We start from the raw sequence: 24308 nt of genomic DNA on the forward strand, positions 1-24308 counted from the left end.
GATTTGTAACACAACGCCCTGATTCACAGAGGAAGATAACCTCTGTTTTAGGCATGGAGAAGCTGCCAGAGGTGTTGGATTTCCCTCTTTGCTATTTAGCGAGCGGGAGATTTCTCCTGCGGTCAGCATGGCTGCAGAGTCCCAGCTATATGTCCACCGACTGATCTGCTGGCAGCTAAACAGCAAGCTCTTGTTCACACTCGGGTTCTTTCTCAGTTTCCCTCTCCTCTCTGTCACTCTGGGTTTTGTTCCTGCCTTCCTTACACTGGATCTGATTCCATCTGTCTCTATCCCTGCTTTCACCTACACCTCCTTTTTTCCTATCCTGCTCCCTCTCCCTCTGTCAGGGGGCTAATGTGGGACTGCAAATGAAGCAGCTTGACTTCCATCTCAGGCTACCGGGGATCGATATGTGTTGCTCAGTATCAGGCAGGACACTCTCTGCCTCTCTGACGCTCTCACAAGGGAGAACGGGCAGGCAAATGAAACGCCCTCAGCTCCTCACACGTAAACATGGCCCACTGGCTGCCATAATTCAGCTTTTTATTGCCCCATATTTACTACATAGCTTGAGCAGCAAAGAACAACAAATGTACTAGCTGGTCTGACACAATGCCATGGCTGGGACCATGACTCTAAAAGCAGACAGGTCTCTGAAATAAAAGGAGGGCCTGAGTACAGCGCAGCAGATAGATAGATATGCGAACAAAGAGTGAACAACAAATCACTTTCAGGATGAGGCCTTACTGTGAAGACTAATAGACTCTGACATTGTTGTGTAAGCGGTCTAATTGCAAGAAACAACACAAGCACTGACGTCGAAGGAAAGACCTGGGTGCTGGAACAAAAGGCAGCCAAAATAAAGATGAATTGATGACTTCTAGATGCAAAAAAATGCAAAAAGGAAGCCACAGGAAGCCAAGCGCCACAGGACAAACGGGGGTTGCCTGGGAGTTACCTGGACAGGTGGCCACACAGGCACTTTTCTGGACGTTCTGCCCCTCACAGGATGTCCCTCCATTCAGTGGGGTGGGGTTGGTGCAGCTCCGACTCCTCTTCTGCCAGCCACGCCCACACACAGCACTGCAGGACGACCAGGTGGTCCACGTGGACCAGCCGCCGTTGACTGTCAGACCAGCGCACGGGGAAGAGTGGGTGAGGGGGGGGGGGATGGATGGATGGATGAAGGGACAGAGCAGCCAGGATTACCCGACATGCACCACGGAAAAAAGAGGTGTGTTGCGCTAGAATAATCGTGACTGCTATTACACCCTTTGGTTGAGCACTGCAAGGTGAACTAATGGAAGAGCGAAAGCAAAGGGGGCTGCTTCCTGTGTCCGCCGTGGAATTACAGACAACTGTTGTGAAAACAAAATGGCTTCAACAGGGAGCAGAAAATAACATGACAGCTTGCCATTTTTGACCTTATCTCTGAGGAACACACAGATGCTGCTAAGTAACTAGTGGACATTTTAAATATCGGTCTAAATGTCACAGAGGTAATGGGAGACATTATAGAAATCACTCATTCAGAATGTAATCACTATAAAGAAATGCTATTTAAAGCAATAAAAGCTCATATTCATAAATGCATAAAAAATGCCCACGCCTACTCCTTGGAAATGCAAACACACTACAGAAATGTATCGTTGCTGTTCTAGTAATTCAGATTGTGTCCTTCACACATCCACCGCTGATTTCACACGTCATTCCTCAACTCTATTATTCTATGAATTGTAGAAAACATTGTAGGCTTTCATTTATGCCTCTTTTATATTTTGAACAAAAGTTCAGGCACTAGAAAAAAAAAACACTGCCCATGTACTGAACCTTAACTCTCTATTGGCACATAATTGCTGCTACAGTATATCGCTCGATCACGGCAGGCGATTACATCAAACATGGAGGTTTAATTCTAATCAGCTGCCTCCTGTACATCCTGTGTTTGCCGCAGCTTACAAGATACTGAGATTCCTGAGTTATTGACTTGAACAGCACTGTCGTTCCTTCTCTGTACATACTCCCTTCCTAATTCCCCCCCTAACTCTCGCCTGTGCTTGTCGGGGCTGAATCATTTCCTTGCCCTCTCTATGCGATTGATTGCCCACCACGGCGAGGTAAATTGCCAGGCAACTCTGCCCCTGATTACCTCTTAGCACAGAGTGCAGTCACACCAGCCAGGCCTTGTTAAAATACATCTCTGCCCCCCCGTTGAACCCCCTTTGAAAAGTAGCCGCTATTACAGCTTGCTACAGCTAGCTAGCATGGTGGATTGTGAGGCTTACAGGTAACTGAATTGTTCTTTTTTTTTTTCTTTTTTTGAACAACACTACATGTATTGGGATTTAACCTCAAATATAACAACAATGTTAATACATTTGTCATCTTGTCAAGCACATGGAGTGATGTGAAAAAAATAAAATTGCACAAGCAAGCACCGTAGCAATCTGTTCACAATGCGTCAGGTCCACGAGTGAAAACGATTGTTTGACAATACAAGGAAGACAAACAATAGGGACGTGAATGCTTTTGCCTCCACAATCATTTCAACGCTAGATTTCTTCATCTGCAGAGCAAGTCTTTCAACAACAAGCTAATCTATTATAATCAACAGCCAGAATAATTGGGCTTTTTTATTTTCAAGCTGGAGGCTTGGTGGAGTGTATGATAATGTGTGTTTTGACTGCATGCTCCAAATTAACACATTTCATTTGAAACCGTTCACAGTGAAAGTGCACATGCCTTCATTTTGAACTATATTTAAAGTCATACGGCGAAATCTAAATGTTCGAACCCCATACAGGGTCTGCACAGTTTGTTCATTTAAAAAAAAAAAAAAAAACAGCCTAAAGGAAATTACTTGAAGTGCTTTGTCAAATATCTAAAAGACAGTGATTTCTCTTACTGTCGTTTTTGTCTTAATTGTTAAATATTGATTTGATGATTCAATTTCTAAACTAAATTAAGTAAATCAACTGTACAAGTCAAATCAAAAGCAATACATGTGTTTACTCACTCTGATTCATCTATCTAATCTATAGTGTAGACATGTATATGTTTGGATCCGGTACAACGAATGGTTTTTATCCTTAATAACCAAAGGCTCTAAAGCCGTCTCTAAGTGACCCTCTGGTTCCACACTATGCTCATGTTTTCTGAATTGAATTCAGCTTACACATACTATCCCTCCAGATTCAATTGGGAGCTTTTTGTTTGGCTGAGTAAAAGCAATCTTAAATGTAATTTAATTCAATTATAATTCAAGTAGCTGCAATCTGAATTTGAGCACTGCACAAGATAATACGTTTTTATTAAATAATTCCCTTAGTTTCACAAGGGATAAGCAAACTTACAGTGCACCCCTCGTTATTCATGTATTTCAAATTTCTGTACTAAAATTTTTTGTATACATCTTGTATAAGCTAAATATTGAATAGATTTCACACAAAAACCTTTCAATTATTTTTTAGCAGAAGACGTGGTGCACATGCTGCTGAGGAGGATGGAGTACTCCTACATAGTGCTGTATATTTGTGGCATACCGAGTGTTTTCTCTGCTGTGTTGTTAGATAATATACAAGAACTCTTGTTCTGACTTTACAGCACATCATGGTATCTCGGCAAGGGCCTTCTGGCAGCCTCAACAAAAACAGACCCTGTGGCAGACATTATGCCAGATTTTACATTTTTCATATACCAATGTTGCCTTCATGATGTGTTCCCACACGATTTCCTTATTGCGTATAGCTGAGAATTAAGGCTGGCTGTTGTAACGTATGCAAAACTTAAGTAGTGCCAGTAGCCAATGAACCCCCTGTGATAGAAAATATGCTGTTCCTCTGCATTCTAATAAAGATCAGTGCGCTTATCAAGCCAAGTCATTATTTACAGTTTGCTGGTAATTCAATTTCTTGTCCCGTATTGGATCCACTACAGAGAAGGAGGAAGATGGCAGGAGGAGGATTGAGGACTGCCAGCTTTTGGCAGAATGGCTGCCAGCAACATTTTAAGCTGGCCTAATTAATGTGAAGATACACTACTATATCTTTTTGTAGTTATTAATGATAGTGCAATTCATTGTTAGCTTGAAAATAGAGCTGACTTATGCAAGTTATCACAATATGTAATATGCTGCATTTTGTTATTACAACTAGGGTTTAGAATCTGAGTGTAATATTACAACCACCTGATCAATAAGTGCACCAAGGTGTCTTCCATGCAAGAGCACATGCTGAGGTTTATGTGGAAATGTGGGATAACGAAAGCAACATGCAAGAAATAGATGATAAATTTAAGCTGTTTTTATGTTTATTTATATAAATTATTTAGGAGCTGGCGATCATTCGACCCCAGACCTCGCATTTCCCTCCGAGACACCTGTTGAAAGACGTTATCACCTACCATAGACTAGGACCGTGGCAGAGGTGCTTTTGCGGCGAGCAACGATGTTTTTGGCCACACACGTGTAGTTGCCCGTGTCCGCCAGCCGGGCTTTTTGGATGACAAGATTGTAGTCAGTGGTGATGAAAAAATTGGGGTCACTCGCTGGGTTGATCACATCCTCGTTTCTTTGCCACTCCACCTGAAAATATGTTTCAGAGGTCAAAATTCACAGCAACTGAATTGAAACCTTATCATCATCATCCAGAGAGTTTTACATAGACAGCAAAAGCAGTGGGGTATTTCTTTTTGATGCAATCAAAGAGACCAAAAAGAGAACAATGGTAGATTGGTATGAGACGGTTTTCATATTTATTCTCAATTTGTGTGGGAAAACGTAGCTTGTATTTTGTAGCTGCTGTAGATCTCTATAGCTGTTGGCAGTCTGAGAGTGAAACTGATCATGCTTTGTGTAGTTTCTGTGCCCTCTTGCAGAAGCCAAAACTGATGTTATTCCTTTTTTGGTGTACTCTCAGATTGGTTTGCTTGTTTTCTTGCTCTCACTTGACCTTGTGCCGTCTCGAGAGTAGCTACGGTACGGAGGCATTGTTGTTGGTATTACTGCCAGTTGCGATACCGCATATAATTGGGCTTTTTTTCTATCCCGTTTTCTCCCGTGGTGACTTCTGCTCTGATGTTCTTTTCTGTTGGACTGCAGTTGGCACCTTCCTTCCCAATTGTCTGCAAACTGTCCCTACACTGTCGAGCTGTGATAGGCTAGTCTGCTGCCCCTGGTCTCTGGGCTGTCTGAGAGGCTGGCCTAACCTCCTCTTGTGTTGTTATTAAAGCGGTTAGTGCCTATCTGGGACTGGGAGGATGCAGCAGACGAGGTGAAACAGCTGGCCCCAGTCTGGTGCTCTAAACACAGACACACACCACCGAGAGATGCGAAGACAGACAGAGAGAGTTGGGCAGAACAAGAGTGTATGAGAGACATGGGACATGGAGAGACGGCAGAGCGATAGAGAACAAGATAGGGAGAGAGAGAAGCAAATAGACCCATTAATTATGGATAGGCCTTTAGAGATGCCAAACGGGGATTGAAGCCTCCAAGCCTATCCTGAGTGATGTGACGAGACGCTGTGATATACGGCTTCTTAGAGATGTAAGAGAGATAATAAATCAATAATGGGGAATAATTAGGTGTAATTTATCCGTACAGGGTTGTCTGCTCCCTGGTGGAGCAGGGAGAGATGCTGGGGAGCTGATCCTGAGCTACTTTTTGCTCTTTGTCCTCCTGGTGAGGAAAGGGTAAATGGATGCTAGATGTGGGACTATAAATATCTTCTGAATCCGTGTCTCACCTCGGCTTGTGGCACTCCCTCAGGGGGATGGCAGCGCAGTAACACCTCCTGGTCCAATGCTACCTCTTTACCCTGCGGCTCCTCCTCAAAGTTCTTTCTCAGGTCTGAAGGGGAAGAAAAAAAAGACGGTGAGAAACGCAAACCAATTAGGATAGTTGTAAGAGCTTGTTAGGTTTAGGTGAAATACTTCTATCCACAAAACTTGGCTCGGTGATGTCATTTTCAACTTTCCCCACTGTTGAAATGTCCACCCATGGCCTCGCTGAGCATGTCGCACTCCAGTTGGCCCCTAAGCCACACAGGGATCGGTGGCACCAACCATGTTGCTTATTACAGGCTGCCTGGCTGGTTCAGAGATGCTTGTCTGCTGCCAGAGGGGCCCGGCATCAAGCAATAGCAATTGCATTACCCCTCACTCCTCACTCCTCCCCTACCACCCACTCTCCCTTCTCCAGCATCCGCCAGCCTCCAGCTTCCATCTGTATGGAGCAGCCACACGAAAACACAGCCCTGAGGCGATTGGACAAGAGCTCCTGCAAGCCTGGCTGACTGCATGGGGCTTCACATTACGTCTCATTGGATACTCTAAGTGTTGCACCAAGTCCTGCTAAACATTTGTAAAGGCTACACACATTACACAGGTAAACCTGCCAATGCTTATTTCTTACAAGCTGAAATAAATGCAAGGCCATTGTATCTGATGAGCTAAACGGGACGCTGACTGCTGGCAGGTTGGTAAAACTGTTATGTATTCACCTCGGGTTTTGACCCAGAGCAAAACAATGTGTTATTGTGTTGCCAGAGGACTGAGGGTGTGGCTGTGAGCCGCTGGTGAATTTCTTTAAACAGATGTTGAGCCCGTCCTGACCAATCAGACAGAGAAACATTAAGACAACCAGAGAGTTTCACAACATTTGATTTAATTAAAGCCGATATAATAAGACTGGGGGAGACTTAAGATACAACAGTCCTGGAAGGCTTGAATGTATGCGAGTGTGTACGTGTGTGCATGTGAATGTGAAGCGGTGCGTGCACACAAACGCACTGTTATTGAAGCAAGTGTGTGTCCTTATCTCACATCTAACTGACTTTGTTGAGCTCTCAAACAAGGTAGGATAATGAATGTGTGTTTTCAAAACGTCTTGTGCTTTGGAGACAGTGCTGCATTCAGCTCTGTCTAGAATAATGCATATTTATGTGGGAATTAATAGGCAGAATGCTTTAAAATACACAAATGTAAAATGGCTTCTTCTAATAAAGCTTTTGAGGCTGCAGCGAGGGATGAGTCGGTGTTCCCCAGACAGATTTATGATTGCTGCACAGTAATAAATTTCAAATCTGTTTTTATTCCAGTTACTTTCATAGGGATCATTGCCGATATACTGTATCCAGAGAAAAATGTGCTCATGAATACTCAGATTTGGTGTTCCACTTTTTTTTAAAAGACTGCCTTCAAGCAGATGCATTACTCTCGGTTTCTCCCTGCCAGGGTTGAATATTTTCTTCTTAAGTAGAATCGCAGGAAGATGATTTTACTAAATTGTAATTGCAGTAATGCACTGCCGTGCAGAGATCACAATGGCTCTGGGCTAATTGTTAAATGAAAGTTAGTCTCCCCCCCAATCCAAAGTGAAAAGAATGCTAATATCCTCTTATTACAACCTGGAATGCAGTATGTAAGCACCTTGTTAGGCAGCGTTTGCATTTGTAATGAACCAGTGATCGTTTTAAAGTGCACTCACAAGCAATCCTGATGTATGCTTTTTGGCTCTTCTGGGTTCCGGTGGTGCTCCAGGCGACACACTGGCACCAGTACTCATCCAGACCAAAGATCTTCTCCACCTGCTGTCTGGTAATGTCAATTGTCACCTGCATGATTGGCAGCGCTGCAAAGCAAACAGAGGGATAACCGTCAAAATGGCGAATGGTGGTGGTGGTGGTGGGGGGCTGAATGACTGCAGGTTTATTCCCATCAGCTCGTTTGACGGCGGAAAAAGAATAAAATGACCATATTATTTCTCCACAGAAAGAAAACAACCGAATCCTTTAGTGCGTTTTGTACCTTGAACTAAACCGGCAAAGTAATTAAAAAAAAAGCCTGGCAGAATAAACAAGCAGAGAACCATAATCATATATAAACAGAGTGCTTGTTAACCGAGGAAAATGAGAAGAGAGCCTCACAGCTATCCTTGGTGTAATTTGGAAGGCGTTGAAACACCAACAGTTGGAAAGGAACAAGGGAGCGCTAAACAAACACTCTACAAACAAAATACTCAGCACAACCTGCATCCCTATTAAATCCAGGAGTGGGGGAAAAGTTCACAATCTATAGAGCAATTCAACAACAGTGTTGATAAAAGTGATGCTGGTGTAGCGCAGGGCAAAAAATTGCTTTATTGCTTTTCAAGAAGAAAGTAAAGATACAGCTTCTTTAAACAAAATAAGATTGAGACGAAATCCATTCTGCTAAACCGTCCAAAATATATAGTGTTGTCAGAGTCCTGTCTGTTTTGATATTCGAGAAGCAATCCTTCATTTAATTTTCCTTTGACCTTTGATTTGGCACCTGTAATCCAGAGGTATTTTGTTTTATATATTGAGCTACGACCTTGATCCCTACCATGTGTCCTACTTTCTCTTCTCTCTGATGAAGAGATTGCTGTGTTTCCCCTCAGCTTCCAGCTCTCTCTCCATCTCATCTTTTCTCTCCGGGGTCTTCTGGAGAGAGAGGTGCTGAACCTTTTATATGAGCGCAGAACATTTTGCATTCACAGAGGACACATCCCCGAGACTGACAGCGTAGCATATACAACACTGTATATTTAAGTCTCAATGTAGAGCCGCTCTTAAACTGCCATTTACATAAAGGCACTTTGTGACACTCTTACACTCCCCTCGCTCACTTGATCCGTCTGCAGGGATCAGTCCAAGCTCCAGGCTGAAGCTGACTGAAGCTTGGCTAAGTGGCACCTATCAGGCCATCAAACCTATACAACAATTATCAAAAAGTACTCATGCTGATACAAAGTATTCATCAAACTAAAAAGGGTGAGAATTTTTTGTAAACAATTCGAGGCAAACTGTGCGTGAATATGTAGATGCCTGTGTGAGTGGCTCCATCGCCCCGGCAGTCACGCGGTGATAAGTAACAGTCGGACCACCCATTGTCTTAGCTTTCGAAATGTGGTAGATTTTTCTATATGCGATCGCAGTGAATGTGACTATATGTGCAGAGAATCCAGCCCTGAAGTGCCACTCTGAGCATCAACAACACCCCGTGCTGTGTGCAAGAATTCACCAACACGCTCGTCTCTAAAAAAGGAGAAAACGTGATATTTGTGTTCATACCGGCTTCAATAACACAGCCAAAGAACAGTCAAAAAGTTTGAAATAAAACGATGAATAGGAGGAGTTCACTCTCATTTTCTCACTTTCTTTATCCCTCTAAATCCCAGCTTGTGCTAGATGTGTGCGTGTGTGTGTGTTAGTGTGTGTGCGCATATGAGCCTGCAGTGAGAGTGTGGCACAGGCTGAGAGAGCACCTAAATGCTAAAACAAATGGCTGAAGTAACAAAATGGGCACCACAGAGATTGAACAAATGGAGCAGAAGAAACCCGCCTTCTTCATTCCCATCAGCAACATGGCAGCATTTGGCTTTCATCAAAATATAAGGGTCAAAATATAGGAAACTAAAAACATGTACTTTACACAACAAGAACATTCAAATGATCCACATACAGCATGCAATTGGTGAACAATGGTCCTTCCTGCAGTTGCATTTTGTGTACTCTAAACTAAAATGTCAGCTATAGCATCGATAAAAAATAATGAATTGCAGCACAAGCAGCATTTTTTTCTTCTTTGCATACACTGTTATTTAAAGTATATGCAGCAATGTGCATTTTTCATACTGTACACAAGGGAGGGATTTGGTAGGGGGAATTGTTATTTTTTTGTTTTTGTGCTTGCTATTATGTGTAAGTCATTAATTAAATCTTTTAAAAAGGCAATGCATGCTGTGCTATAGTGTGGGGGACAGAGATGGGGAAGATACATCTGAAGAGTGCCCTTCAAACCTGAAAGTGAAATGAAACTTGATTCTGAGTGACTGTTAGAGCCTTGGATATTAAGAACACTTGAAACATCAGATGGCCCTCATTCAGAATTCAAAATTATTTGATAAAAAGTTCATATATTTTGAATTTGTCAATACGCCCTGCACTTAGAGGAGAAATTAATTTGATTAATGCAAACCCTCCTTCTTCTTTGAGCTGGAGGGTGAAAGGAATAGATCAGTATGGAGATGCAAAGAATGAACAATGGCAACCTGAAGTGAGAAATCCTAAGAGGAGCAATTTGAAGGTCTGCTTGCTAGGGTAATTGCATTCCGTTTCCTTATCTCTTCCTGTCTCCATAATTACCTGCTTTCTGTGTCTGACACCTTCCAGTAACACTGCTGTGAGTCACTTTCCAATTTCACTCCAATTAATAAGTAGGACAAAATAATCTCATCACATGGTGAACAAAATAGGACTGTAATTTTATAGCAGGTAATAATGATTGGACAGGCTGCTATTTAGTGTTGTTTTCCAAAGTCTATTCTACTGGGAGGGCTGTAAGCTAAACTAAACTTTATGAACATCACTCATAGATGACTGAGACAGTAGCTAAGATGGTTCATAGAAAAATATGTATTTCCGTAAACTGACACGCTCATGACTTAATTATATCAATATTGATTTATAATAATATGCTCAGGTCCCTCCAAGGTGTTGAGAACTAAAAAGAGTAAGAGTAATTTATACCTCTTTTCCTGCAAGATACTGAGCGTGCACTTAACATTCCTGTTAAACGATAATTAAAACATGATACCATTCCCCCAGCCTTCAATTTGATCTGCGGCCCATTTATAAATGAGCTCATATTCCAAACCTCAGTGAAATTAAAATTTTAAAGGGTGATTATGTGATTGACACTGTGTGAATTCGGGGCTTGCAGCTGGAACCCTGGTGAGTTTATTTTAATTATATAACCCTACTTGGCTGTAGTTACCCATAATATTTGGAAAATACACATCTCTAAGCTTTGTAATATTGCACACAGACACACACAGAACTTACCATTCATGTGGAGTCATAACCAATGCCAATACCAATCAACTTCAGTATTCTGGTGGTAAATAACACTTCACTCTCAAACTGCCAGTTTGACAAAGCTTGATTAATATGCATAACATTAAGCACACATTATGTAGTTCAAAAGCACAGAATCACATCAGATAGTGTATTAATAAAGCCAATTTAAAGTGGTTACTGCAATGTTTGTGCTGGACATGAACAAAACATTTCAGGAGAAAAAATGTAGAAAGTTAGTCAGGAATTTAAGCTCAACCCTTGATGTTCAAGTATCTCTGAGACTTAAATAAGCTAAATGTATGCTATACGGATAAAGATATTCTGTAATATTTCTATGGAAACAATACAGTAGTCTGACAATCAGAATAAAGAAAGTAAGCAATCTGTGTTCACTCATGACAAAGTAAAGTGGAGTTAAATGTATGTTGAGCTATGGTCAGAACCATGGTTGAAAATGTAGGTTTGCATGAGCCATATGGACCGTTAAATGTCCTGCAAGGGGGTACGTTTGTTGGAGGACACACTGAATTACTTAAAAAAATTAAAATATCATAAAGTGCTATTTTTGTGCAATATACACACAGTTAGCTATGTATCTCGCTACATAATTAATGCACATACTTAATCTTCCTTTGGAACAAGGCCACAAAAAGCTCCCTGCAGTGTTCCCCATGGCAACATGACTCGTTTGCGTGATAGAGAGCTGATACTTTCTATACATAATAAAAAAAAATTCAAATAAAGAGCATTGTCCTCTGTCCATTGATTGATGGGCAGTTAAAGTGTATTTTTTCGAGAATATTAACCGGTAATAGAAACAGATAACATGTTTTTTTATTAACCCACAGAACATGCATTTAAGTGATTCACCCTGTATGGAGTAGTGTCTACGTACAAGAAAATATCATATAATTATAATTAAATAACAACTATGTTACCGTGCAAAACCCAGGGGAAAAAAAACAAATCAACTGTTGTAAATGCACACTAATAATACAGACTGGACAATCATCAGACATTGTTTTACAGATTTTAGTGAGTAAATCAAACTGGCTGACAGAGTGAAAGTGTGGATGAAAAAGTGCAGCCAACATGTTCCCCCCATTCCCAATTTGAAAATGACTCCCATGATGTTCTGTGATTCATTTCACCTGTATATACAAAGTTCTGTTACTCAATAATTTGTGTGTAAAGCAGACAAAAAGCATGCAGGGCTTGTATCTAAAAGGAGCATTCGTAAAAGCATCTGGGCTGCGCACTCTTAGAGACACCAAAGCAAACAAACTGTTCTGCCTCAAGACTTCTTCACTTTTAACAAACGAAACTAAAGGAAGGAAAAAAAAAAAAAGACTGGAAGAAATGTAGAGTGGCTGAGTTCATGAATTAACTGACCATACTATTGTATAGAGCGATGGAGCTGGGTGCATAGTCTTCAGGGCAATGGAGTACAATAAAAGCTATTAATAGATCCACTGGCGCACACACACAAACACACCACACACAAATACAGGCAGGCAGGGCGCACCAACATTTACTGTACTGTGCTTTATTCTAATCTGTGGCAAAAACAAGATCACTTGCACCCTATTCAGATGTAAGAAAGAACAGAAGCACTAAAGTAAGAAAAAGGAGGAAGTCGCATTGTGAGAGAAGAGCACAGTCATCTTTATGTGTGTGGGTGTGTGTGTGTGTGTGTGCGCGTGTCCGTGTGTGTGCATGTGTGCGTAGGATGAATTTCCCCTTGAGCCAACAGGGGCTCAACACACACAGGGTAAACATCATTGGTCTCAATCCCGGGTGAGTCGATATTGGGCTTGTCTGAGTGCGGGACTTTATTTTTCTCTCCCTCACTCTTGTTTTCGCAGGCTGTGACCTCAATTCCATAGGGGTCATTTGCTTATCAAAGGCAAGGACTGGAACTTGCAGGTCCTGAGTGTGTGTTCATTGTGTCCGAGGAAATTCAATTAGGCGGCCTCCCCGCTGTGTGTGTGGCTGGGATTCATCAGTGTATGTAGGGGGATTAGGGTTGGGTCTACATCAGGGGAATGCACCATTTCAAGGGAGAGAGTTCACAATGGTTGAGGGGAGACATCACAGATGAACGCTTTTAAGAATGCACCGTCTGCACATCCTGGCAACCAGTCAAAAGCATGCTCTAAGTGTTTCATTTCCTCCTGCGGTTTCTCTTTGTACAGGTTGGCATCAGTGTCATCACCAGCATCATGAGCGCAGAGCTCCTTTTCACTGAACCCACAATGCCCTCTTCCTCAGACCAATTACTTTACCTTTAATACACTAAAAAGAAATCCTGACACCAAACCAAGCTGTCAAAAAACAACTTTGCAGGTCCGACTGCCAGCTGATGTCAGTGTACAAACACAGGTGCATAACAACAAACACAGGTTTTCCATGTGTTAATAATCCAAAATTAACCCCAGGTCATAGAGCCAAGGGCATAACTGCTTTATCATCAAGTCTTCAGACTTCCATTAGCATGTAAAGCAGTGGGGTGATGGGTGGCCCATGCTTCCTGACGTTAAGAGCTGAGAATGGCAGGTGGCGCCATAAGCGTCTGCCTCCTAACAAGGATGACGTGGCCTTCTGAATGAAGCATGGCTCTATTATACAGCAAGAGAGATGGCAGCAGGAGAAGGAGGAGGGGAAGCAAAAAGAGGCCCGAGTTCAACGGGAATACAGTAGTCAGGCCTCCCATTCAGGGATGTTGGTGAGGCTGCGACTCAAGTCAGTGGGACAGCGTTCTGGGTCAAGGCTCTGCCTCCGGTTATGACCAGCTTTTCAAGAGCTTCTTTTGATTGAGCTGTCCATTTTCCACAATGAATGCACGCTGCAAGGCCCCTGCTGATGCTCCAAATGTCGTTACAGATTGTTCATGGCTGGCGAGCAGGTAGTGCTCCAATCAATCCGGGATAGGTTCAGTCCAATGCCAATCCAAGGAGACTCAGGTGGGGTCTCGATGGCGATGGTGTTGTTTTTGTGCCTCGTTGCTGAGCGAACAATGGGACATTTGGAGCACAGAAAAATACATGTCTCAAGCTTCCACTTTATTTTGACGCAAGAATTAAAAACAAAATCTGAGCAAATTAAATTGAATCTGTGCTCAATAAACAAATTTGCATGTTTGTTATTATCCATATTAACATGGAATAATAGGTACATTCTGATTGGATGTTTTCTCTCCATAAGAAGACCAAAGGCAGCAATTTCAGTTTTTCAGCCACCGAACACATCACAATCAAATGGTGAAAACAGCAACAATAATCTACGCTTCAGTATCGGGTGTAAGTAATAAATCAAGATAAAACACACTGACCTGTTATTTAATCATTTTATAGTCAAACAACTCTACTCTAGTCAGTTATCATTTTTTCATAATGCAAACAGCCAAACAGAATTTCCCTTCTTCTCTTTCTGATAATAGCAATTATTCATAATCATTTATTGAACAGGGAATAGATTTTTGTTCTCAAACCAAAATTGCTTTGCTTGCTTATAATTTCCTTTCAAAATATAATTTATGTGCTTATATATATATATATTTTTCTGGCTCTGGAATGAGGCACAAATATAACGCCATAGATCATAGACCAACATGCCTGTTTTGAAATTCTGCCTCTGTTACTAAGCGACCGCAAGTGCAGGTCTCTTTAACCCTAAACCCTGCCCTGATAAAAGTATTTTTCTTTTTAATTACGAGCTCTTCCACACACTACAGATAACCATTAAAGGTACAGCATTTTTATGGACAGGAGCACACATAACATTACCATGGAGAATTAATTTAAAGATACATACATGCTCACATGCACTTACATGCAGTAAATGGCACACACGGTCGACCTGGCTATGTCAACCAATCACAGAGAAGCTCAGATGACGACACACACAGAGGGAGTGTGACTTAATTTGCTCACAAAAATATATTCTTAAATCATCACTTCTTTTTGAGTCTCTTAAACTAACGAAACAATAATTTACATGCTAAACGATGAAACCTCAACCATAAACAGAGATATTTAGAAATGCCAAGAGTGATTTTCCTAGAATTAACTTCCTGGAGCCGTCCACCTGAAAAAAGGTTTGGTTCTGCCAAAGTACACTTTGGGAATTTCTTTGTCATCCTAACAAATTTAACCAACCAAGTGCTGGAGATGACCAAATCAGCTTAAGGTACAAAAAACTACCTTTCAAACAAGATCACTGCTCACAAGATACAACCATTTAAGGGTTAACAGTCAGTTTATTCAGACATCAGACGTTCACAGCAATATTTGAAGGGATTAGACTTTGAGTGGAAATCGTTTGAGCTCAGTAGTAATAATGAATAATGATGTACACACTTTGCATGCCCCATGAGAATGAGAACTTCATTCTGCAAGAGATTCCACTGCCATATTTGTCACACACACACACACACACACACACACACACACACACACACACACACACACACACACACACACACACACACACACACACACACACACACACACACACACACACACACACACACACACACACACACACACACACACACAATATCACAACAATGCTCCGCGCACTGAACCTAAATGTTTTAGTTGCACAGGTGTTCACAGGTTTGGAACGTGTTAATGAATTGATGCATAAGACTTTAAAATAGCTTTAACCTGTCAATGAGCGCAGACATCTCATGGCAGAGGTAAAAAATCAGGTTGCCATTTATATGTTTCACATTTATATCTGGTCCCGAGCCACCGTAGGAGAGCCACAACTGATTACATCAAATGGACACAATGGATTTTTCTATTTACATTGTCCCTCCATAATTAGTTTGCCCAACCTTTCCTTAATAGCACTGATACACACTCACTCACAGAGGCAGTGCTGTGATTTACCACAGTGCCCTTACCAAAGTGCCCTTGTCTCCATCCAATATCCTGACCCTGATGATTGGCAAGAGCAGAATGTTCTATATGCCACAGTCTTCAGGCTGGGAGTGACTAGGACCTGCTCCTTTATCTCCCACACACACCTTGTCCTACCTCGAATGAGATCAAGTCAGAGGTGAAGGCCTTGAGCACTTTTGCTTCCATTACATTCTGCAGAGTGGGAAGATCTGATAGAACGTTACACACATGAAAGCCCTGATAATTTGCTGCGGCTAACATGTATCTCTTCTCCTTGTCTGACATGGCCTTTGGCACCGGAGTAAATAAGGAAAACTGCTTCAGGTAAGTCTGCCTGGCTCCCATCTGGTTGCCGAGTGCTCTGTGACATACAAATTGCATTTGGGTTTCCCCTCTCTACCCAAGATGGGTGGGTCCCTCCTGGGCCTTTGGCCGGCAGTGCTGTCTAAGTTAGAAGGCAGAGGTTTTTGGTAATCCATTGATGGTGTGTGGGCGAATGTAAATATTAAGCACAACAACAAACAGCATTCAGGAAACCGCCTGAGGGAACACAGAGGCTACAAAAGATTTTCTACAAAACACTTTTTTTAAGTACCAAAATTTACATTTGTAATAATATCCACAGTTTGTGGATACTGACTCATATTGCAACTTCTCTTGCTATTTGTAGCTGTGATTACACCAATAGCCTGTTCATCACTTGTGTCATTCTAAACACCTGCTGTCGGTAGGAGATCATCAGGTGATCATCAAGTGATGATATCTAGATTCTTTTTTTAGATTCCTTTAAAATCTCACAATATTTTTGCAAGAAACCTTGATGTTCTTGCCTTTGCAAAAAAAAAATAAAAAAATCACATAACTTCACACTAAACTGTGCCGGGCTGCTTTCCCTAGTTAAGGAATTGCATGAAAGGCATGACTATCACCAACTCCAAGCATCATGAAAAACCTCCAGATAGTCAGTGTCAACATTGTGCTGTGATGTAGATGCAGAGTTTTTAGATGTCGCGGAATCAATCTTTCTTGTAGGATAAAGTCTTACCTACCACCCTCGCACCATGACACACAATCGTATCAGCAGCTGAAATGGGACGTACTAGGTAGCCTCAAATAATGTTGAAAATAGTATCATACATACAGGATTTTATGAAAAGAAATGTTTCACAAAATAGACTTTAAAATATGTAGGTTTTCCCTCTCTAAGAATCAAGCAGAAGAAAAGAGGAAAGCACATCAAAGAAATTGTTACCATGTAGCATATCCTTTGGTGTAAGAAATGTAATGGCCAGATCTTAATACAATAAAACTTGGGAAATGTTCACAACCTTAATCTGTAATCTGTTTAAATCCCCCACTTGCCCCAGTGGTCCCATGGTGTTGAGTCCACATAGTTCTCATTCCAAGGTGGACCACATTGTCGAGTCCAGAATCAACAACAATGCAACGCATGAGGAGTTGAAGTGCTGCAGACAGAACACGGACTGAGCCTTTAAATATTCATTTCTTTGTTCAAATGTGACTGTATTAATTATTTATACCGTAGATGCAAGACGGTGCATTGTGGGCTTTATAAATAACCTGATGCTGAAAATTGAAAAAGTGGAGTAAAAGTAAAGAGTGGACCCTTGAGCTCGGTTTGATATCAGAGGTACCTGATGTTTGGAGGTGGTGTTGGGATAACGGGCACAGATGCAGCAGAGACTATTCACTTGCTTAAATGAAAAAAATGATGATTCAAGAATCATGAAGGCCAGTGATGTGATGTACCAAAGATTTGAAAAGATCAAAACTGCAATTAATACAAATTTTCCATTACCTGTTAATCTGATGGTTTTTTTTCCTGATTAAGTGATTAATAATTTAGCCTAAGCTATTACATTGATTTGTCCAACCAAAACCTACAGCATTTTATCATCTGAGACAAAAGTCATCACACTTGAAAAGCTGTGTAACCAATGAATAATTGTCAGTTTTCCTCAAAGTGACACAAACTAGCATGCAGGGGAGGTGACTATAACAGAAGGAAATGAATCAGCTGACACCAAAAACATGCCAATACTTGTTTCTTAAAACACAGCTTCTAATTCAATTTTCAAATGTGTACCTTTAATTGTCCTGTGATTGAATACGTAGACGGAAATCTCCGCCCTTTGACTGCCCTTTTAAATACATGTTTGAGATCTCTTGAAAGACAGACAAAAGAGAAAAAACAAACCACTTCAGAAAACAAACACTTGGTCAAACAATGTGAATGAATAAATTATTAATCTGAATTGCATAAAATCCTCAAGATTTCTTCCTGATGGCTCCCAGACCAGGGCCGCTGCTCTTGTTGTCAGCATGCCTCACTGAACACCCGCTCCAATGAAAAGGTTTCCTCATCCTGCATTTTCTTTTCTGTGTGTTTGTGGTCGACGGAGTGACCGCATGATACTGAATTCACCAGTGTTACATGTGGGCACGAACCTGCTGATAATTGACATGGGTTTGTATTCCCTGAAACATGAGCCAGGATGCATTTGCCTGCTTGTTTTTCACTCAGTCACCCACCTGACCCAAAGTCCAGCAGGCTGCATAAATTCAGTCCATCCACTTTATGCTTCCTTGAGGCTGTCTAGAAAATACAATGTAGACTTCACAGGTTAAGATGCTATTGGTTATAAAATCAGCATCCCACCTGTTATTATGTGTGTTGCTTATACAGTACTTCATGAGGACATTATAGCCATTCTTCTTCCCTCGTAGCATATAATAGTGTTTTCACAATGCCACCACTAACCCATACCCAGGACACCCTACCTAGTTTAAAAAGACGAACGGTGAGATGCTGTTTGTTGGAGGATTGTGTAAAATACCTAAAGTGAAAGTCTCCTTGGAGCCAAACATACAAAGCATCAACTGTCAGCATCGGAGTTCTTCTGCCCATCAAAACTCTCCATGGACTATTTAGCTGTCAGCTCCCTCACTACAACTCCCAGTTCCACTATTTTTAAATGAATTTGAGCAGAGCAGGTGCTGATTGACACCACAAACTCCCACTCTGTCTCTCCCTGTCAGCATAATGCTTGCGTCTTTCATTTCCAAGGGATGTGGAGGTAAGTTGGAAGATAAAAATATATATTACAGTTGAAAGTGTCAAATGAGAAAAATATCAAAGTGTATTGCTTATAATCAAAATAGCAAGGCAGGGAAGGACGTTTAGCGGCTCCTCTCTGCTCCATTCTAAGTCTGACCGTGTTAAAACGGCACATTTTGAGGCACATTGTGAAATCCAAACAAATTTGCAACTTTGGCCTGTATTTGCTCAGCACAAGGGCAGTACAAGTGGCCTGGGTAATGCATGTGCTGCATTTCATTACCGCACACAGGCCGCATTTCATTCAGATGTCCCGCTTAGGGCACAGAAAGCTTAGAACTGCGGTTAAACGACTCCAAGCAAATATTTCCATGTAGCTCTGGGGGCCAAGACGCTTTCCACAAAAGGTACACAGACTTCTGTGAGCCTTTGGAAATGAAGTTGAAAATGGATTCACAAATCTTATCATTCCTCCCGCATAGCTGAAAAACTGTGCACTATGAAGCAGAGAAGAACCAACAATCTTTTATTATTTAAAAAATGATGAATTCAACATGATCACACAGACTTTTAAATGTATTTGCTGCACATGCCATTCCATGCTCTGCACACAAACTACAAATGCAGAGGCTTGAAGGACTGTATTGATAACATGCCTGTCTTTACCAAACAGGGTAAATAAAAAAACTTGGACTGTTGTAAAGAGAAATAACCACAGACTCAAACAGTGCTGAATGCATTCCAACTTCCAGCAAGGGCACAGCTTTTGTGAGACTGACAATACGAAATGACTTCAGAGGGAGCCAAGCGCGGGGCTGACGCGGGATATGTTTTGCTGGGAGGACAAAGGCTGTGTGCGTGGGAGATTGGAACGCCAGCGTTGTTGTTTGACAAATGGTAATTATCTTTTTCTCCCACTTTTGTTCCTCTAATTGCAGTTAATTTTGAAATTCATTATTCCTGCATGTCAAGACCAACTTCAAAGGAACGGGACCGTGTACCTACTCCAAATTTCAAAATAAAACAAAAACTTACACGGACTTGGCCTTTGTATGAGTCTATCGGCGAGATCAATCAGCACAGCTGGTTGGTTTTTAATTCTGCCCGCCTCACTTTACTCACGCTGCTCCAAACACACTTGCAGTTGACTCAAAGCCAGACAAACACAGGCTTCAATTAAATCCACTTTGACTCTCACTCTGAGGTGAGTTGCTTTACTTTGCCACACACACACACACACACACACACACACACACACACACACACACACACACACACACACACACACACACACACACACACACACACACACACACACACACACACACACACACACACACACACACACACACACACACACACACACACTGTGCTGACCTGCCTGAGAAGCCTAACAGAACACGTTGGCAGATGTGTCGCGGGAACAATTCACCTTGCCATCTGTTTTTCTGGTGCTCCATCGCCAAATCCTTCCCCCTCCGCCCCACAATCAAGGACAGGATGAAATAATAGTTCCATTAAGGGGATGCAGCTAATAATGCATTATCAATTAGTCCCCTTGGCTACTGATTGATGCTTAGCAGGTGGTACAAGACCATTTTGTTCATTTAGGACGATATTGTCCTCTTCCCCCCTGATTCTCTTATTTCCTTCTGTTCATTAGATCCTTGCTGACGGGCCTATCAGCTTTTGCTTAAATTGCAGCGTGGCCGTTCTTCAATATATATTAAAGCTCGTGTTAAATCACTGTTGTGAGGCCCCAACGCTATTAGGAGCACTTTGTCCTGAATACACCGCATTTTGACAACAACAGAGTGACCATGAGCTGCTGGCTGCTGTCACATCTTACTGAATACCATTCATGTAAAAAAGGACCTCCTCTACTGTAAGTCTGCTGTAAAGGTATCTGCATCCATGATGTTGACCTATACGGGACTTAAAAAGAGGGAAGAATAAAATGTGTAATAAAGGGACATAGGGAGAGGGTGGAAGTTGGAGTCAGAGAGCTGATTGGCCGCTATAATACCATGGATAAGTAGATCATTTCAGCTAAGCCTAGCTTATCTCCCCATTAGATCAGAAATTAAATATGTCATCACATTACAATCCAGGATCTAGTCAATCCGAAAATATCTATTTTATACAAATGAATCCTCGCTTGTTTGCAGAGGCAGGGGTTAGCCCTGTGGTGCCTTAACACATTATTAGTTCTATTCAGAAAGTGATGGATGGTTTTAAAAGATTTACCGACTAAGTCATATGCTGTATTTAACTTCAAAGGATTGACAGAGGACAGGAGTTGGTGCTGATAAACCTGGAGGTTATAGAAATGAGTTACATTCCACTATAGGTAAATAAATGGAGTTAGAATATATATATATATATATATATATATATATATATATATTAAAGAGTTTCTAAATATAGTGTTTATGATTCCACTGTAAACCCTGAAAAATTCACTTTCACAGAGTACAAGGAAAATGTGTAGCTTGCGATTATTTTCTCCATCATCTTCTGCTTTCATTGTAGAAGCCTTGTCGACATCCGGTTCAATCAACAAAGAAAATATAATCTCCCCGCATCTTTATAGGGCAGTTGCCGAGGTTTATTGAAATAGGAATGTGAAATGCATGTATTTTCCACCTGAGAGGGTTTGCGGCTGGGGTGACATCGCGACGCGTGATCAAAATCGTTTCCATCAATGCTGGCAAATGAAACGCAAACACAATCAAATCAGCCCGGCCCATACGACAATCCTTCCGCTCGAATGCCAATCTCCCTTCTCATCATGTGTCTGATGAGAAATCATAGAGTCGGAGAATCTCCTAATCTATGCAAACAGACTGTCAGCATTGATTTGCTCGGAGGGGATATGTCTTTATTAGGACTCGCCAGACGCCTCGGTTTCTCCTGTGCTATAAAGGATGACCTGGAAGAAGACACAGAGCCGGCCGGGGCTTTGGAAGCAGTCACAGCCATAACAATTGAGATAAGTTACTGAGGACAGGTAATGAGAACCGATAGACTCGAGGATGGATCGATATCGGACATTGATACCAGGAGAGGAAGGACAAATTGTGACATCTTTTCTCCCTTTCCATGTTCAAAGGAGCTTCAGAGACAAGTGTGTCAGTGTGTTTGTGAGCCCTGTGTGTAAGGATACGAGTGTGTGTGTGTGTGTGTGTGTGTGTGTGTGTGTGTGTGTGTGTGTGTGTGTGTGTGTGTGTGTGTGTGTGTGGATGTGGGGGTGGGGAGGAGGCGTTCACCGAATACAAAAGCGTGTCAGTAACTAACTGTAACTGAGCAGTGCACACAGTGAGCGGGAGCAGCTCCTTTTGTCTTTCCTGCACTGAATCAGTTTCAATAAACAGACCTGTCTGATGAGGGCGGAGTTCACGTCCAGTGGAGATGGTTATCCACATGTCCGCCTGAGCCTCGACTACTGAGCAGTCTGACGGAAACATGTCTGCACTTCAAACTCGGGTCAGTTATTAACTCGAACCCTTCCAGTTACTTTGACGTTTGTCTGAGTCTGCTGGGAGTGGACATGGATGGAGGTTTATGAATATTGACTCTGCTGTGCTGGGCCAGACCGGTTTCTGATATTACTTCAACCCGAAAAAGGTGAAAGGGATTATTGGTGACGGGCTTGTGCTCTCTTTGATCAGCTTCGTTTTCTCAATGTTACATCCTTTAATGATGAAAACAAGACAAGAAGTCATTAGGATGTGTGATTGCCTCGGCATTGTCATATATTTAGGCGTGTGTCTCATTAGATGTTTCTCACTGCTTTTCATATTTCTAACACAGGAATTTATCAGATGACACATTTTTTATTACCATTCAGTTAATACAAATTATTACGGTTACTTAAAGGTTTTCTAAATGACATTCCAAGCATTAAAATAGCAGCGATTATATTATTAAAATAGCAATCTCTCTGTGTGTTGTTATCCAAGCTTCTCTTCTGTGTTTGGTTTACAAAGACGGGCTGGCCTGGTGTGATTTTTTGTGCATGTGAACGTGCCCCACTGGCTAGTTCACAGCCACCGCTCAGTACTGCTCTCATACAGCGGTTTCAGATGATAACACCGTCACTACCAAAGGCGTCGTTGCTAAAGTGTAGCACCCACCCTTCAGTTCCCCCCCAGGTAAACACTGTTAACTCTGTCAGCGCTGTTAGTGTTGTTAGCATCGTTAGCAGCGAACCATCGGCTTAAAAAGATGAGCAGGAATTGCTTGTCCCATTTTGTGGACAATATGGATAAAGCTGTCCATCAAAGTATCTTATGTTGTGGTATTGATATATGTTGTTATATAGTTACAAAAAAATCAACATACATATCTACTTTTTGTTAATCCAGTAAATTAAATACAAACAAATCAAGTTACTTTATAACTTTTATTCAAAAACAATAAAAAATAAAAAAAACAATATTGCCATAAAGAAGTACTGCTTAGTGATTGAGTCTAATAAACACACAGATGTTAAAGGGAGAGCAACCTCAGCATGAATGATGGTAGATTAATTTATATAGTCTCACAGTATCATCAAATTGCTTATTCGTATTTGAAGAAATGAGGAAGTAACACTATTACTTTTTTATCTTGGTCAAGTGTAACCTATTCCGCTCCATGCTATCAAGACTGTGACTCATCTTTGATACTGAAAGCCTCTTCAAGTGGATAGGAGATTTTCTGTACGCTGCTCCATCTGCCGTTACTGTCGATCTAAAATTGTTCTCCCTTTGTGAATTTCAATAATTGCTGCAGACACATGGTGCTCTCTTCTGGCTGCTGCTGTTTTGGATACTTCAGAATCTTGACGTGTTCGTCTCAGTTATTGTTTTGTATCGGTCTTAAGGATCTTTTATGATTTTCGACAGCTCTAGGGTTTATTTAAGGTCTTTTTCATGGTTGAATTGGAAATATTAATCATGATTTTATAATCGCTCTAATTGTTCTGATTTTGTTGCATACTTTTTCACATTCTGTCTTTATTTTCAGTTTTCAGTTTTAAAAATTAGATTTTTAATCTTAATGAGGCTTTCCTGATTAATTAAAAGATTAAATATAAAATAAATACTCTTAAACCCTTATTTTACCCTGACACATTCAATTGATGTCTATAGAGCAACTCTATTGGTTGAGGGACAAACTCAGAAATACTTATTCGCTGTGTTGATGTTTATATTTTTGTAAGATTTGTCATATACACCAACAATTTATTTTGATAAATCAGAACTCTGCCTCTTTATGCCTTCACCGTTGATAGGCCACTCATCCATGAAAATGAAAACCATCTCCAGCACTGAGTCTTGACATTGATTTGTCTACATACTATTTCAAGATTATTTTTTTTACTGTTGGATTAAAGAGCATTAACTCTATAGAGGAGCTTTATGTTGGTTGGTCACATGGGTGCATTGCATTAACATC

General features: G+C 41.3%; 1 protein-coding gene across 1 annotated transcript in view; it reads right to left on the reverse strand.

Annotated features, from left to right (window-relative positions):
• The window catches only part of unc5a (unc-5 netrin receptor A), a 136055-nt gene that overhangs the window by 46463 nt on the left and 65284 nt on the right, over nt 1–24308 (reverse strand). The window contains exons 3-5 of the mRNA XM_054597691.1: nt 7487–7630; nt 5745–5848; nt 4402–4582 (exon numbers count right to left, since the gene is read on the reverse strand). Of these exons, the coding sequence (XP_054453666.1) occupies nt 4402–4582; nt 5745–5848; nt 7487–7630 (429 nt within the window). The remainder of the gene's footprint in view (nt 1–4401; nt 4583–5744; nt 5849–7486; nt 7631–24308) is intronic.

This window comes from Anoplopoma fimbria, chromosome 4, assembly GCF_027596085.1.
Source record: "Anoplopoma fimbria isolate UVic2021 breed Golden Eagle Sablefish chromosome 4, Afim_UVic_2022, whole genome shotgun sequence".
NCBI lineage: Eukaryota > Metazoa > Chordata > Actinopteri > Perciformes > Anoplopomatidae > Anoplopoma > Anoplopoma fimbria.